The sequence below is a fragment of the Colius striatus genome, chromosome 14 (genome assembly GCF_028858725.1).
Source record: "Colius striatus isolate bColStr4 chromosome 14, bColStr4.1.hap1, whole genome shotgun sequence".
Lineage (NCBI taxonomy): Eukaryota > Metazoa > Chordata > Aves > Coliiformes > Coliidae > Colius > Colius striatus.
In genome coordinates, this window is record NC_084772.1 from 5,052,441 (window position 1) to 5,070,724 (window position 18,284).

Genomic DNA, 18,284 nt, shown 5'->3' on the forward strand with positions numbered 1-18,284 from the left:
AATTCAAGACTGAGTTAGAGGAAGACTTACAGTTAAACCACATGAGTGGTAAGAACCTGACTGGGTGATTATTTTTTGTTTTTTAAACTACAGGTGGTTGAAGTGAAGGGAGATGAGTATCTTGGTGGCATTTGGTATTTTCTATATCGAAAATGTATTTGATAGCTCAAAGTAGATGCCTAAGGGGAGCTGAGTGCCAGAGTTGTGGCTTCTTATTAGACTGTCTATCCTACATTACCAAGAGGAGGAAAAGAATATAATCTGGTCTTCACTAAGTTATTTGTCATTTGAATGGATGCTACGTTATGTCTAAAGGCATCACTTATCATCCAAGAGATATGAGGTAGTACAGCATCCTATTCTGTGGAGAATTGAAGAAATTGTTCTTTATCTCAGGGACACAGTTGTATTATTTTGAGGGACATTTCCTTTGAATGAGATAAACTGAAAGTCTAGCTGTGCAGTCATGCAATGAATTTTATCTTTCTTTATCATTTGGGCTATTCCTGATAATAGAATTCCTGCTTTCTCTGATTTGCCTATTGTTTTCTGTATAGATTGCAAGTTCTTTGTCTATGAAACATCAGAACAAGATGGCAATAGTTCAATGAAGTCCTGAGCTGTAAGTACTATATTAAACCTAAAAGGTTATACAGTAATAGAAATAAAAATAATGTAGCGGATAATTGCTTTTGGAATTGGTAGTAAAAATATAATCAAACCCTAGCATGCTGGGTAAAGCTGAGTTCATTCTCATGTTAAGTTAGTTTTGCTCATATTTCAGATCTGGGCAGTGACAAAACAGAACTTTTCTTGCATGGGTTTTGCTATACAGATAATGGTGACAGGGTGTGTCACAAGTGAAGATTGATGTACATTGTTATCTTACCAATCATAATGAAAACAGATAATATATAATGTGACAAGTTATTAAACCTTCACATTACAGTGCCCAAGAGTTTCAAGACTTAGTTATATCTGTGCTAAGAAGCTTTTGAGCTGTGTCAAGCTGGTGATGAAAGCAATTCTATTATAAAAATGTAAGCTTTATAACAATGAAAAGATGCTCCTGTAGTTTTGCAAACAATAAAAAAGGAGTAACTATGAAGTTGGTAGGATGGCTTTTTTGAAGCCCTCAACATATTCTTACTGTTGGGCCTCTTTTGTAGTCACAGAACTAGAACAGTAACATTTGAAATTCCTTTATTATTGAAATACACTTAATAACAGGTTTTAAATGGCTATTGGCCATCAGCTGGGCCAGAAAATATTATTTCCTTTATAATTAGAAGAAAATATCCTTTGGTTTTAAAACCCTGTTTAAATAAAACTACTGTCTGTCACAGAGATTCTTTAAGGAAAGGTTAATACTTGATTTATTCCAAAGTAGTGATTATGTTGGAGGGAAAGAATCACCGAGGAGAGAAGTTTCACTTCCATTATTTTGAACAGAAATCAATGCTAAATGGAAAATGCCAAAATCACTTGCTACTTTTAAACTAGGTTATTTTAAAAAGAGAGGGGGAAAAATCAACAAAAAAAGTTCCATAAATAAAAAGCTTTGAAATGTTCTTTTTAAAAAGAGGAAGGACTACATATATTTAAAAGAAAAGATGAATTGAATGTATAGAGGCAAAAACATTCAGAGGTAAGGTCCAGAGGTAAGCTCGGAGCTGGATTCAGGTGAGAAGCTACCGCCTCTGAAAATTATTGTAGATCTAGAGATAAGTAAGTACAAGAAAAAACCTCCAAGCTACTGATTGTGATCACTGGGAAGATACTACAGCAATAAGCAACCACAGAGTAAGAACAAATGCAGTTTGTTCTGTGTCTTCTACATTTCATAATACTACCAGAGAAAAGAGCTAGAATAGGCTGAGAGAATTGACTACACCTAAAATATCCTTCTAAATTATTCAACACAATCCTTTTATGTTTTGGTAGGTGCATCTAGGTTAAATTATAATAATTGCATGTTCACAGCAGGAGAACAAAGCTGCAGTTTGATATTTTGGTGCCTCTGGGTACATTATGTAATTCTAAAAATTATTCTCTCTTCCTATATAATTTATGTTTTTTATTTGGAACAAAATACCACAAAAAGATATCATTCTGTCTATTTGCATGTAACTTTCACACTTAGCTGAAAAAGTCTGTGCAGCATGGATCATCTAATAAAGCCATTTCAATTGTTGATAGAATAGAATCTATTTTTCATTCATTACAGTGTGGTATTAAACTATATTCTGTATTTAGTAGCTATAACAGGAATTCTGTTCCTCTGGCTCTTAAGCTTGTATAATTAAACTGGATGGAAAATGGCATGGACATACACAACAAAGATAACTTTCTTCACCAAGAGAAGAAACAAATAAACCACTGAAAATGAAGCACTCAGTCTTCAGAAGGATGCAAACTCATATCCCAAAGGATAGTATGGCAAGAAAGCTAATAACGTTAGTTACATAGTTAAAAATTGCTCTTTCCTCATAATTTAGATGTATTCTTTCCTTAGATCTAAGAATGTTCAGCTGTTGTTGGTTTAAAACAGTTTGTGGCATGAATATCTGAAGTAATTATTACTGTCAGAAAAATTTAATTCACTTCACAGTAAAAGAGCATTTTACTTATGTCGATTTACTTTTTCATCTGCTCACCCCTCCTCCACTTCTGCCAATAGCAAAACTCACAAGTTTTGGTCATATGGGGATCTCATGGCACCAAAGGATGTAAGAAAAATTAAAGAGTCTTTAAAGATCATTTGAAGCCAAGTAATAGAAGGGAGGCATTGAGAACAGAGAGAGCAGATATCTTCCCTCAAAGAGTCAGTAGATAGGCTCTAATTCAGCCTGGTCCAAGCACAATCGAGGGAGCTTTGAAATTGACTTTTCTGTATTCTCAGTTTAGCTCAGCATCTTGGCTTTTTCCTCAATCTGTTGACTGTCATATTGTTAGCCAGTGTTGAAGCTGTAAGAGAACAGAAGTAGTTATTTACTTAAATGGCAATAGTGAAATATGATTTAAATATAAATGTAGAGTTACAAAGAGGTTTCAAAAGAATGGATAGATCCTAACTACGTTTCCGTAGTTTCCAGTTTGCAGTGAGAAACATATTATATATAAAAGCTATTTACTCAACCTTCAGTTTAGTTTTAAAAAGCAGAACTGCTGAATATGTATGATAAGAAAATTGTTATATTTCTTTGATTACAGTAGTTAGTTTTGTTTACAAACTTAAACATCATCACCAAAGCACTAAACATGCTTTAGCAATAACAAAGGTATTCTTAGTTGTTTGTTGAACAGCAAGAAATTGAAATGCCTTGGTATTTGGCATGGTTTGAGGAATCATCAGGAATTTACTTCTGAGTACAATATTTTCTAATTTCTGTGAAATTCATTTGCTTCTTTGCAGTGAATACATTTGGGTTCAGAAGGCCAGTAATGTGTGGGAATGGCTGTTTATAGCCTATTTGCACAGGAACATCTCTCTGGAAAAAATCAAGTTATTGCTTGCAGCTGGAACATTAAATCTTCAGACAAGTGAGGGTAGGAATAGGGGAAAGAGAAGGCAGGAAGAGCTGTTGTGCCACTGCATACTCTTGGCCATGTCAAATAAACTATGGTCATGAAGCAGGAAGCCTTTTCTTCCTGCTTCCATCTTACATCCTATAAATCTCCACTTGGATTATTTCCTTTAAAATTCACAATTATACTTCAAATAGTATTTTTTGGACTAAGCACAAGGCTTTTTTTCCCCCAATACCAACATACAAACCAGTTACTATAAAATCTGGGTCATGTTTTGAGGTGGTGTGCATAATTCTAGTTGCTTTTGACTTTGAAGACAGAAAGTGGTCCAGCTTGAATGCTGATAAGTGTAACAAGCTTCATATTTGCATCCTTTTTATCTTCTACAAAAAGGACTTTCAGTAAGCTCATTTTATTTGCTAAAAGGAAAGCAGTATTTGGAAACCTATAGCATATTTTTCATGGCTGCTTAAGAAGTCTCCAGCAGTGTTTGCAATCGAATGTAGGCCTGTGGGGAAAGTCTATTTCACATAACCCAGCACATTATTTCATCATGGCCATTATGTCTAAGTTCTGACATGGGATATTTGTTTTGCTGTGTACCATATGTTGTGGTGTGTAACTGGAGTTTAGGAAACATGACTTCACATTGCTGTGCTGTAACTGAAGGAGAAGCTTGGACCTGTTAAATGCACATCACAGTTTGGAAGTATCTTTGTCTCTAGATGCGATCTGACTGTATTCAGATACAATGCCTGAAAAAATTAGTGTCCTGCTTAGTCAAAGAAGGAAGGTACCAAAAGCCTTCCAACAGATTTAATGTGTATACTACTGAGCCTCCTGCATCTTATCATGCTGGTAGAAATGACCACAGATCTGCAAAGGTCTCCAATGCTGCAAAATTGTTGCTAAAGACAGGTAAGGGTTGATAACAGGAGAGGAAGCATAGTGAAAGGAGTACAAACCTTAAACTGTCTGACATTTCCTTGGGCCACGAGTTGGTGCTCATTTTCAGGTGTGATGCAGTATGCTAGTCTCTAGATCAGATGAGAGGAAGAGGAAAAAGTGAGCCATATGAAGTGAGATTATGCCTATAATCCCCAATTTATAATGGGGAAGTAGCGTGAACTTTGTTTAAAACAGTTTAACGTCACTGCATCTTGTGCCTTTTAACTTAGTCACTGAGAGAAGCAGCTTATTATAAGCCCCTTGGTATTAGCCTTTAATATGAGAAACAACAGCAAAAATTCATGCAAATGCTAAGTCCAAATATTTAGCAGGTGCATATGGAAAAGAACATCATGAAAAAGTCAGTATTGCAAGCCTTACATCCTCTACATTCACACTTTTCTGTTAGTGCTGTAATGGGGTTGACCAGTTCCAGTGACAGAAGAAGGAGGCGCTCATCTCTTCTGTCTATCTTTTGCCATGCTATTTGGGATCACATGTAGGTTATGGTTTATCATTAACCTTCAACCAATTTAAGGAGTTCCCATTAGACTAAAAGCATGTCTTTCCCCATACTTCTAAGATGCACAATTTAGGGCATCATATCTTATGATAGATATGAAGATGTCATATACTAGCCTTTTTCTATATTTCTCATGGGGAAATGCAGAGTTGTTGTCTACAGGAGCTGTAAAAGTCAATAACTTGCTAATACCAAAAAATGAATGAGAAAATCCTGTGCCATTTTGAACTGATAAATAAGTACAGGCTAGTGAACTGTCTGGAAACATGGAGGCATTTTTTCCCATTGAAACAGGTTCTTTTAAGCAAAATTAATACCAAAATATTAAACATATAGATGAAGTAAAAAGAACACTATTAAGGTTGCAATATTAAACTTATTGCCATTAGGCAAATGATTAGAATAAGATGGTATCAAATTGTTTCTCCCTCAGTTTCTGCTTTATTCAGGGCACAGATCAAGCATATTATGCATGAAGTGGGTTTATGTAGTGCAAGAGGCTGCTGTCAAGAACTCTGCTTCTTTTCCTGATGTAGATAAAAAGCAAGAGGCTGGATGAGACCACAGTGCCTGTATCAGAATTTTCTTCATTTGCAGGTCTATTTCAGGACCTTGATCTATCTTAAATGTAAAGTTTCTTCAAATTCTGATATTAGTGATGAACACCATAGAAAGATCTGCATTAATTCTAACCTTGACAGAATGTTGAATAATTTCCAGTAAAGAGAGGTTAAGGATACCTGTTTGACAGAGAAAATTATATACAAAGTGGCTGGTGTTGCAGACAGAATGCTAGGCTAAACTGATCTATTGCTGTGACCCAGTAAGACAATTGTTCTGTTCTTCCTGGATGCTCACTAAATGAACAAGGCCATCCTGAGCACAGGGCTACTTTAGGGGTATATCCCATCTTCCAAGTATGTGAATATATGTTTAGAGACTTTTACTATGCTAAAATAGAAGTCTGAGTTAACTTTGTTAACTGTGTAGGGAAAACTGTGTGAAGACCACACCTCAGAGCTGAATATGAAGATATTATATTTTGCATGTTTTTTCTTAATATGAAAAAAAATCCCATCAATTGGATTAATGAATGCATCAAAACTGTTTTTTTAATAATTATGGTGCTGTCTGGAAAGCCAATTTCTATCTAGAAACTCAAACAGCATGATGAAACCCTACCTCAACATCCAGTTCATCTGACAGTCGGATCCAAAAGGTCACGCGTAAGTAATAAGTTTCAAGAGCAAGAGAAACAAACTGCCAACTTAGATCCAGCCATTTCATTTCATAGTAACATTTTATGATATTTTGTTAGTGTGCTACTTACTTCTTTAAAGGTCCCACGCACGTTCATAAATTTATAGATAATATAAGCAGGCACAAGTATCATTGAAGACAGTGCTATTCCCCAGCCAATGCGATTTGCCCAGAGAGGGAAGGTGTAGTCATCGTAGGTCAGAGGTTTGAAATTTATTATGCTGACTATCACGACAAACTAGGGAAGAATAAAATGAATCATGCTTTTGAGATGAAGAAACTTAGTGAAAAGCTGATTTCATGTGTTCTATAAGACAGCCACGCTAAGGTATATTTCAATGCAACTTTACTGTTTATCTCCACCCTATTTACTTTGTGCCTCTCACTGCTAAAAATGGTGAAGTTCTTATGTGTTTATTAGTATTAACAATTCATTTTAGTTACCCTGGACACAGGTTATTTGTTGTTGGGAAGATCAGGTGGTTGTCTGATACTGCCTCATTCAAACTAGTCTTACAGATACAAAAAAAGAACTCCATAGTCAGGAAAAACTTTTACAGGGTCCATTTTTTTCCCATTCTTTGTTTCCCAGAGGCATTTGGCTTCATTTAGAAGTTTTGTATTCATTTTTCAATGAAAGGTATAATGTAAACTCCAGCATGATCCATTTAATGAGGAAAGGTAAAGCAGCCTTAAGGCCTGGAAAACAAATTATTGTTTATCCTGCTGGTTTTACCCTGTCCAGTAATAGATGCAAGAAGGAAGTAGTAGGTTGTAACCCTATTTTCCCCCTGTTAAATCAATATGGATAGTGTAACGTTCAGAATTCCTTGATTTGGTTCTCTGGGCCTATACATTCTGCTCCATAAAGCAATTGCAAATTAGAGTATTTTGAGCTCAGGGTTTCAAAAACTACACAAAGAGAGCAATGGTATGTAATGGAAGCTGATAGTATAGAGAAATGGGTAGAGAAATACTAATTGCATTGTGATAATTTTTCTTGGGATGATGTACACAGCTGCAGAGAATATGGAGAAAAAAAGTTTCAAGGACATGCTTCCTAATATTGGATATCTGACCAACTCAAATTTACCTTTTCTTATAAAGCATTGTGTTTATTGTTAGGAACTGTTATAATACATTACCAGTCCCAAACAGAGGCCACCTTCCACTAAGCATGTACGAGATTGTTAAAGCAAGAAATACACTGGTTTGAAAGTTTTATAACCTTTTCAATATCTCTATCAAAGAAACTTTATCTGATTTTTAAAAATTGTATTTACTATGCTTATGGTCTCAGTTTCTTCTGTTGAGGCAGTCTGGATGCTTCATACAGGTGGAATAAAAATCCTCTTAGATCAAGTGACCAAATTTCTAGAATTTGTAGTTTTTAGTCATGTATGCTAACGATGGACTATCTTTTTTAGGCTAGTGACCATCTTTATGTTTTTCACTTATAAAGTATTAGGTTAAACCTATTAATTGGTTGTGGGGACAGGATATAGTTCCATATAAGCTTCTTTACAGAACGGTGTTGAAAAAGATAATTAACACATGCCTGGTATGTGCTTACTGATGAATTGAGGCTAGAAGCTTTCATATTTAAAAAAACGTCAAAGTGGGTAGACCTGAATGCTATCATAAAAGCCAACCAGTGTATTTTTGGAATAGCAGTACTGCTTTAAGAATGCACAGCTTTAATCAAGTAATAGTCTCTTAAAATCATAGTGAAGTCAAATTTGATTATTATTCACCCTGACCTTTTGATTTACAAATATGGATAGGAAAAGATCCTAATATCCACTGTAGTTTAGTTCTGAGTCTAACCTTTACACAAAGCAACCAATTTCATGCTTGGGGATTTTTTTTTTTGAACAAATGTAATGGTACACTTGTTTTTCACATGAAACATCTTACAAGGTATATTTTGTACATTACTTCAGTGTTTCAGATAGCAAATTACTAGGTGTAGTTGATATTAGTTTTCCTAAGGTGTTCTGCAAATTTGAGATCTTGGTATCCTTCAATGAAAAAGAAACTCTTGCTAACACAATCTCTTATCCCTGGCTACTTTATTTTCCCAGCAGAATGATTTATGTTTAACAGGCGTAGATGCTCGTAGGACAGGGAGGACACTGCCTCAGTGTTCCCTAAGAAAAACAGCTTTCTTTAAATTCTGCTCAACTGAGGGAACAGAACATGATTACAGCCACAATTAACTTTTCTTTCACCGTTGAAATGTATTACACAAAATATAACCATTGCCTTTAAGGAGAAAAATGAATTAACTTGGAATTCTGTTCATCCTGACAATATCCAGCATAGTAATGGGTACCTTGCTCTTGGTACCTCTTGTATATTCTAGAAAGCAAAATACTAGCATTCCTTCCACTATGAAATAATTATCAACACTTACCAATAAAAAAGCAGGGCTAACAAATTTCCAGCACAGTCTCCAGTAAAGGCCTGGTTTGAAGCCCATCATTTGTTGGATATCTTCACTGAATCTGTCTACACCTAGATGGGATGTGAACATCAGATTGGCATAAATCTAAACTGGTGACATCCTGGCATACCCCAAAAGATCTGCTTCTTTGGAAAGGAGACATTAAATGATTTCCAAATAAGAAGTCATATAAGATAACAATATTGATCTCCTCTGACATCACTATATCCAAGACTTAAATGCCTGTGGAGATTTAAGGTCTGCTGCAAACATATTATCATTGAAAAGTGGCACCTCACAGTTATGTGAATTTAAGCTGTGAATGGGACAGACATTTTTAAGAAATCATTGTAGTCTGTTGTAACTTAATTACTCAACACTGTTATGAGTACACTGAAGGAAAACCCAGACTCTTATTCACACAAGCTGCTTACTGACAATGAGGTAGATTCATATGACAACTTACCAAAAGAGGCTCATTTGTTCCACTTGATGGCATACTTTACTTATCTTTTAGTGTTTCGCTGAATAACATAGAATGTTTGTTATGACAAATGTAATTTCATCTTTTATCACCTTTCCAAGGAACCAGGGAAATACTCCTTCTGTTCAGTGTAAATATGTACAAAACTGCATCAGCCAGGAACAAGTAGGATTTTTTTAAAGTATCCTGTGTGGTTTTCAAAATTACAATACCAACTAGAATTTTCTAAAATAGAAACCTCTGTATGTCTTTATCCAGTAATGCAGCTGTCGCAGATACCTTGCACACATTATCTGCTCATGTGAGTTAAAATGAGGAGTAGTCAGAAACTTTACCTGCTGCAGTGATTAAGACAGCAGAGGATAACATGAAAATCATTTAATTAAGACATAGATTAAATATAAGTCCTGCTAATTGTACCAGGAATATAGAAGATGGGTTTAGAAATATAGATGGCTTGTTGCTTGACTGTTATCGAAACCTTGAACATAACATACAATATTTCCATATAAGACTTTGTATTAATATGCAAGAAGTAATGTAGATGATTTCTTTTGTCAGGAAAAACTATATAACATTGTTCCATACAAAATCACTCAGAAGTTAGCTATCTATCTGCTATAAGAGTCACTGCAGTGCAGAGAAATTGAGGTATCAGAACAAAGTGTTTAGCAAGTGACATAATGGTCAGAAGGTAGAAGGGCTGAAAATAGCCAGTTCTCAGTCTTTAATATCCCTTGAATCCATCCAGTCTGAGATTCTGCATGTGTGTGTTGATACATGTGTGTGTATTTAGTACTTACGTCAGTTGAAGTATTAATAGCTATAAAAACAGTGTAAATAGTTCCAGTAGAAACCTCTTCCCACAGCCAATGTAGAAAGGAAAATCCTCTGACATTATTGATTCCCCCAGACCATGACTTCAAAATCAAAAAATATCATGTTTTGCAGGCCAAGATGAAAACAAAAAAGCCTGCTGTCCTGGGTTCCTCAGGATATGCCAAATTCTTTAACAGTTTATAAGGAAATGGCATTTCAGTCAATGCCTTTTAATTCCTTGTGAGGTTTACACATTTAAGTGTTATGAATTCTGTGCCTGAATACCTTTAGAAGCACAAGTATAATTTGCTTTATGGAAGTGGCACTAACCAGATCTAGGTAAACATTTTGAATCATCTACAAGGATATTGAGCTGTCTCTATGTGAGAAATGTTTGGGTGTTTTTTTTTTACTCTGTAATATGAATTCATGTCAACTCACATGCTTTGGTCTTCAGTGGGAAATTTTACATTTTCAGTATCTGTTGGAACACACCTTTGTCTTTTGTAGTGACTGTAAAACATCTATATGAATGGTAGCTTCTTCCCTCCTGATTTTTTTTTGTGGGGGGGATTTAAGTCTGTTCTGGCTGTACTTGCCAGTATACAGTATCCTGCAAAAATTCATGCTATTTTCCACACTGAAATTTAGAATGGGATGATTATCTCTGATATAAATATGGGGGGGAAAATGCACTTTTCAGTTTTCTTTAGAAACAGTCTCTGATTTTATGCTTTAGAGACACTGGTTTACAGAGAAGTAATTTTTTCTAGTATCCTGTCAGACCACTAGTTTGTAATTTATTATACCCGATGTGTTTGGAAGGTTTACTTTACCTACTGAATTCCATTAGGTAAATAGCCGAAGTGCAGCTTTTTGCCATTAATATTTGTTCATTAGAAAAGATGTATAATTTAGCATAATAATTGTTTCTTTTTATGTGTATCAGTTCAGTAGGATTTAATTAATGTATTTAATGTAATTAATTGTGAAAGCTTGAGTTAGTCCTTTACATGCAGCCTGGATATAACATATTTATATCTTGACATTTGAGTATAAACTTCTCTTTGATTTCCACATCCCTCCTGCCAGTATTATGTACAGGTGAAAAAAAAAGGTAGCCAAAAGGATCTGCAAATGCTCTTTAATTTTATTCTATTTGCAGTGCCTTCTGTGAACTTTAAAGTGTCTAAATTTCAGCTGCTATGAATACCGAGTGAAATTTATCATTGTGTAGAAGGTCAAGACAAGAACCATATATCGCCCAAAAGTTTTATTCATAGGTTTCCAGACAGATGTATCCAGAGCTCAAAGAGAGCTTAGTGTTCAATTTCTACTGAAAACGGGCAGAAGTAGGTCATGCTCTCAGGCTGCTTTTTCAATACCATATGTCTACAAATAACTGTTCTAAGCCTGTAAAGTAGAACATAGCTATAGCTACAGATGACAGTAACTGCAGGGCTTGTTTCTTCCAGTTCTTGAAAGCATTTAACTTTTTTATGTGCCTGTCTGTGTGATTCTGTAGGATAAAATCAAACTGTATGACATGGTTAGTTACAGGAAGAAACTGGTACACCACAAACAAAACTCCAGATCACTTGCTGGAGACCTGGATTTGAATATGGAAATAGTCACCTTGCTTTTCCAGTGAAAGTGTAAGAAAGAGGTACTTACAGTTCATGATCAAGTCCTGGTTAAATACACTGAACCTAAACAGAATTTCAGTGTATTTTCTGAACTAATAAACACTGCAGCTACCTGAGAATGTCACCACTGTAATAGTCTATTAAATGGCATGGATTTCACCCATTTTCCATGTACATAATATTGGGTTGTAGAGAGAATTAAATCAATATGCAAAAAAGAACAACTTAGGAAGAAAGTGAAAAGTAGATTGGGCTATAAATGGAAGTTACTCTCCTCATATTAGGACAAGTTCCTTTCATCTCAGTGATGCAGAGATCAGAGTTGGGATAAAATTAAGGTCTGCTTGTTACCAGAACCTCTTGCATTTGCTGCATGCTGGCTTTGCAAGTCATTTTGGTGTATGGATTAAGCCTATGGCTTCAGAACCACTCACTTCCACAGAAGTCCTCGAGCAGGTTCTGGCCTTGAGGTGAAACTGCTTAATGGCCACAGCTGAAATTTGTGGTAGTAGTGTTACAGCTCCAACAATCTCCAACAGGGATCTCTGCATCTTTGGATGCATTGTTTTCCCCTCCTGACTTTAACTGTGTGGTGTGTAGTATAATATTATGTGATGGGGTTTTTATTTTTTTGATTTTGAAAGTAAAAATGAGTAATAATGCCTTTAATGCCACACATTTCGTTTAAATGAATCCAAGAAATCATATGACTACACTGAAATAATATAGTAGTAAGAATAAAGGTATGTTGAATCAATCTTGAGGTTATTTTGCACTGAGTTTCCTTTATCTGTGAATGTTACTCTGATACTGAGTTTTACTTGTGGAGGTAAGTGTAGCAGTGTATGAGCTCACATAGTTTGTATGCAAATAAAGAGCTATAGCGATACTGTTTCTGTGATCCATCCTGTAAGGATTTGGGAAGCCTTTGAGAATTACAGTAAATCAAAGAACCATCAAATTATTCCTGTGGATGAGTTCTTGGGATATCTCTAGCTCAGTCTCTTGATCAAATCAAGATCAGAACAATTCAGAACAAGTTTTGCGTGATTTTTCCCAGTTGGGTCTTGATAACCTTCAAGAACAGAGTCAGGGAACACTCTCTAGACAAACTGTCCCAATGTGTAATTATCTTTATATGGAAAAAATATTATTTTCATCCTTTAAATTTAATCACAGTCTCTGTCCTCCTGTTGTGCACCTCAATGAAAAACGACTCACACATTTGATGACTTCCTTGTAGGTATTGGAAGGCCACTATCAGGTCCTCCCTAAGCCTCCTCCAGGCTGATTAAGATCAGTTCTCTGAATTTCTTCACAGGGCATGTGCTCCTCAATATCTTAACAGCTCACCACTGGATTCTCTCCAGTTTAACACCAGGTTCTTTTACTAAGGAGCAAACACAGGACATGGTATTCCAATTCCATTTAAACTTAAGGAATAAACTTAAGGAACTTAAGGCTGCCCAGGGAGGGTGTGGAGGCTCCTTCCTTGGAGGCCTTCAGGACCCATCTGGACATGTTCCTGTGCAACCTGATCTAGGTGGACCTGCTTCTGCAGGGCGGTTGGACTGGATGATCTCCAAAGGTCCCTTCCAACTCCTGCTATTCTATGATCATGGCAGTGCAGTAAGCTCTCCAAGTTGGTTTGCCCCATTTGTATTTCCGTTCTGTGGGAGTGTGTGCATTCATACTTTATACCAGGCACACATCCACATAAAAGCCTCTGTGAGCAAAGATGAGTACCAACAGACAATACTTGTTTAAGTTCTTTCTCTTTTGCAAAATCAAACAGTTGACCACTTGGTCTGAAATGTCACTCTAAGTGATCTTTTTTTGAATTTATATAATTAAATGAAAGCAATGAAGTTACAGATGAGGATGAAGGTCACTGCTAGGACATACTGAGCTTATTCTAGCCATTCAGGGATATGTTCAAAGTAAAATCTGAGTAGAGATTTTCCTGCAAGTGAAACTGAAGAGTTTTATGTCAGTGGGAGACGTGTCTGGCTTTTCTTCAGAGGAATGATATCAGGGTTGTACAAGAGGAAAAATGGTAACAAGCTAGCAGTCCTAAGTTAAATACATTTATATAGCAAACCAAACTAGCTTTCCCTTCTCTTACATATGCAGTTGGCATTTGCAACAACAAACTTCACAGTGAATGCTCATAGTTATAATTTGAACTAAATTTTCATGGTTTTGGTCTGTTCCAAAATGTCAGTGCTTGCCTTCAGGATGGCTTAATATTCATCTGGGTCATTAAGGCAAGTGGGGTCTATCAGAAAAAAGAGGTGGACAAGATCATGCCAGATTTAATCAGTTTAAATAGCACCTGGGGCTGTAATAAGTTCTTTATAAAGCAACAGGTCATGCTGTGTCAGTAGAAACATCTGCCAGCTGTTTAAGACAAATGAAGAGAGATTTTCCTGGCTATGGGGAGGCAGGAGGGAAAAAGGAAAGAATGATGAAGGACAAAAGGTGCAACAAATAAAGAAAATTTCACTAACCTTGGCTTAGTCTCTGAACAGCATACAAAACTTTTGTATTGTAAAATACAGTAAATGCAATTTAATTAGTAGCAGAGACTATCTTGTGCTTACTAAGTGAAGAATTAAGAGGTGATCAGGAAGAAAAACAGGAACTCAAGAAACTTGATTGAAACAGCAATTTCATACAGTTTGGACTCTTGAAGTGAGATGACTTGTATTAGACCTAAGATGCAGAATCCTGTTGCTTTATTTGTAGAAAGAGATATTATTTGGGAATCCTTATAATTTTACTGGCTGTGACAAGATAAAAAACTGAGAGCACTCTCCCCAGAAGAAAAAAAAAACCTACTTTGATTGTTTTTTTTTTTAACAAGATATGCCTAATTCAGATGAAATTATGACTTGGTTTACATTTTGCTTGATTTGGAGGCTTAAAGTAATTTAAGGAGACAGCATCTTTTCCAGTAAATAAGCTTGAGGCCCTACCTTCCTATACAGTAAGGGAAATATTGAACTTTGGGTCAGTGGTATAACATAGAAAGAATTTCAGTAGATTTTGAGGGAGGAGGAAAAATGGAAACATTTGAAACACAGACTTCAGACATTTGAAAACATCTCATCTATTAAATGCTGACTAATAGATGAGAAGAACACTCACGGCCCAGATACCATCTCATGATGATATGGAATGGAATGGTGTTGAATCAGAGGTTTAGCAGGCTATATATATAAGCAAATATTCAAATACTGCTAATGTAAACAATATTCTGTTTAACCTTTTTTTTTCACTTTTAAGAGTAGTAGTAGTCAACTTTGTCACTTGTAGCAGAGTATTGTATTTTTCCTTGTTGAAATTAGACAACACAGGACCCCTCACAAGACTGAAGTTCCCACAGATTGAGGACTCCACTCAGGCAGACTCAGTGTCCTGCTGTGTTGCCAAAGTCAGTGTTGAAGCAGAAGGTGTAATTTTAGTTTGTTGGGGTTTTCCCAGTTAGGGTTATCCAAGTACATTCATATGGTTTGCTATCATTTTGGTCATTTATACAGAGAGAAAGAAAAGAATGTTTTTATTTTTCCTTATGAAACTTGTGTATCAAGTGTCTTTTTATTTGTTAATTTAGGGAGAAGAATAATAGTGAAGACCAAATAAGGCCAGGGATGTTATTAAATAAGCTGACATATCATCTGAGACCTGAATTAAAACTGTCAGCTGTATTTTCTTCAGGGTACTGTAGTACATCATTGCACTCTGGCTGGCACATAGGGATTCCAGCCAGAGATCAATTGAGGTCTCCCAAAGCCTGCCATATTGGGAATGAAGCAAATTATTGCACCCTTTTTGTGGCATAAATTAGTATGAAATACTAGAAATATTATTTCTAGTATTTAAGATGTTGAGCATTCCATACCATGCTATGAAATAAGAGGAATTGTGAACCACTACTGCTTTACAGTTAAGTAGAATGTTGTCTCAAACAAAAGGGACTAATTATTACAACTCTTTAAAGACAAACTACTTTTATTTGTATTGCATGGGAGAAGCTTGAGATTGGCTCTGGGGAAATGATGGAAAGGAGGAACAGGTGACTCTATTTAGGCTAATTTACTTGCTTTGACAGTACTAAGTATAAACCTGCTTCTGCTAGTCATCAGTTATGTTACGAGCTGCAAGATACTGATAAAAGTAGTAAGATTTCCATCCTGCTCCTTTGCAAGGCAGTTTTCTTTGGAGGTTTCAAAGCTTGACCCACTGAATGTCTGCATTCTTGTCACTGTTCATAAATCAGATTCATATCACTGTAGGAATCCTGGCTTGTCATTGTTTCATATATACAAGGCTATACTGTTTTCCCTTAAAACAATGTGTAAGCTTGTCATGAGGACTTGGAATTTTAGAAATATTTTGCTGGTTCAAAACAAAATGCTTACCATAAAACCAGGAAACTCCAATTGCCTCCATTAGAACAGCAAACAATATCGAAGTCCCAGCTGCAAATGTGTCCAGGAGTGTGAGCACATAAATTCCACCCTAACATTGGGGAGTTAAAAGATGCAACAAAATGAAGTTACAAATAGAATCATCTTAGTAGTTTAGTATCTAGTTAACAGAAGTCTCCTTTACTTGAAATATATTTTAATATGAAGCTGATACTGCAGACATGGGTTTATATTTGCACACAAAATAGTGAGATCAGACTTGAAACTCTTCTGAAGAGGCTTCCTTTCACTTGTGTCCTCACTTAACTGGGAAACAAAAGCCTCAGCTTAGCATGGTTAAACAGTGCTCCCAGCACTTGTTCAGTTGAAGACACTGGCTGCTCAGGGGAATGCTCAGCAGCTTGTGGGACAGGGCATGTCTCCATTTAATGAAGATCTTAAATCATTGGCAGGAATGGAGTGCTACAAGAGTTTCTATAAGCCATTATCACTCCACTCCTAAGGCAAATTATTCTGTAGTCTGAATTCTGTGAACCTGCATTTTTAGACTGATCTCTACTTTTCCTCACTGCCTGCATTTCTCCAGACATTGTAGAGAGAGCAGTTGCATGTTAAGTCACTGTTATCAGCCCAGCCTGGAAGCAGCTTTGCCTCATTGAATTTCTTGGCTGTGGTGTTAGCAAGTCTTTGCTCAGTGCACAGAGCAAGGCAGGTCATCTTCTTTTTCAGTGGCTGATGACTGATAATAGTAAATATATTTACTAAAGTCTTGTTTCATGGATTTTTTTTAGCTGCAATTTGACTACTTTTTTCTTTATCTTACAATGCAGTAAATTACTGCTCATGTTATTTAGTTTGGACTAATGAGGAATGGAAGACTGTTGTTTTATAATGAACCTGAATAAAGTGTTTCAGGACATTTTTTGTCACATGTAGACAATCAAAATGTTTGAAGTTGCAGCAAATTTTCAGTAAAATATTTTTGACATCCCAACTTAATCTGACTCTGCCTGTTCAGAAGATAAAGAACCAAGGAATCATTTTCCACATTTTTATCAGTGGCATAATAGCATTTGTACTGTGTAGATCTCTGTATGATTTTAATCTCTGCAATCGATCAGTTTTCTTTTTTTCTTAGAAAAACATAGTTTTCTGAAACAGCTGTGCATATTTACAAAAAATAGAGAACAGCACTTTGTCTAGATGTTTTAATTCTGTGGAGACTTGTCCGGAAAAGGAATGAACTTTGGTTGTTGTGTTGAAAGAAAATGTTGGTTATTGAGTAACATTTGAGTTTGACCTCTTGATCATGCTCTACACCTGCTCTAAATGAGTGCCTTTGCTAGCAAGCTGTGTAAAGTGAAAGTGAAATATGGTTTTGTAAGAAACATCTTTTGAAAATATGGCCTTAAAATGTCTAAGGACAAAATCATGCTAACATCACTTGTATTTTGTACACATTAGAAATATTCTGATTCAGTTATGTGAACCAATTCATTTGGACAAGTCTAGGCAGTTTTGTGCATTCCAGCTGATGGGGTGAACTTAAGTCTGAATAGGTGCCATTATTTAAAAGCTAGAGCTAGTTTGTTATTTAGAAATGTTTTAGTTCACTTGAAGGCAGTGGAATTTGCACGCACTGGCACCTCTTCAGGTTCTTAATGACTGAGTTTCTTCTGATCTTGTACTTCAGGAACTTTCCAGTTGAAACTTTGAATTAGGAAGGAGCATGTTCAATTCTTTAAACAGACACAGTACAATATTAAAAGGGTAGATATTTTAAATTATGTCTCTACTTTTACTGTCTCAAATGTTTTCCGGTTTGAGGAAACTAGAGTAAAAGTATCTGTGTATTCTTTTAGCCTAAACATGTTTTGTTATTTATAAACTTATGCCATTGCAATAATCTTCATAATGATCTGGAAACCATTTGTAGGGAAGGAGAGAGGTACATCTACTTTCACGGTGGCTACCTCAAGTTTGGTTTTTTTTCTAAGACTTTTGGCATCTTTCCTTACAGGACTTGTGGCCATTTTGTTAAAAAAAAACCCAAACCATTGTGATTCTCACCCTCTCATTAGTCGTCAAAGGCCTGGTGAGGCAACCATTCAGGATGATGGTATTGTTCAGAATAAGTTATCTAGGTGCTTTTTACAATGTTAAGAGTAAGAAATAAGATTAAACAACATGAAGG

General features: G+C 35.9%; 1 protein-coding gene across 1 annotated transcript in view; it reads right to left on the reverse strand.

Annotated features, from left to right (window-relative positions):
* Positions 1–2,943: 2,943 nt before the first annotated feature.
* Positions 2,944–18,284, reverse strand: part of SLC6A2 (solute carrier family 6 member 2) — a 61,478-nt gene continuing 46,137 nt past the window's right edge. Inside the window, exons 11-15 of the mRNA XM_062007305.1 lie at positions 16,082–16,181; positions 8,679–8,779; positions 6,333–6,500; positions 4,497–4,568; positions 2,944–2,967 (exon numbers count right to left, since the gene is read on the reverse strand). Of these exons, the coding sequence (XP_061863289.1) occupies positions 2,944–2,967; positions 4,497–4,568; positions 6,333–6,500; positions 8,679–8,779; positions 16,082–16,181 (465 nt within the window). The remainder of the gene's footprint in view (positions 2,968–4,496; positions 4,569–6,332; positions 6,501–8,678; positions 8,780–16,081; positions 16,182–18,284) is intronic.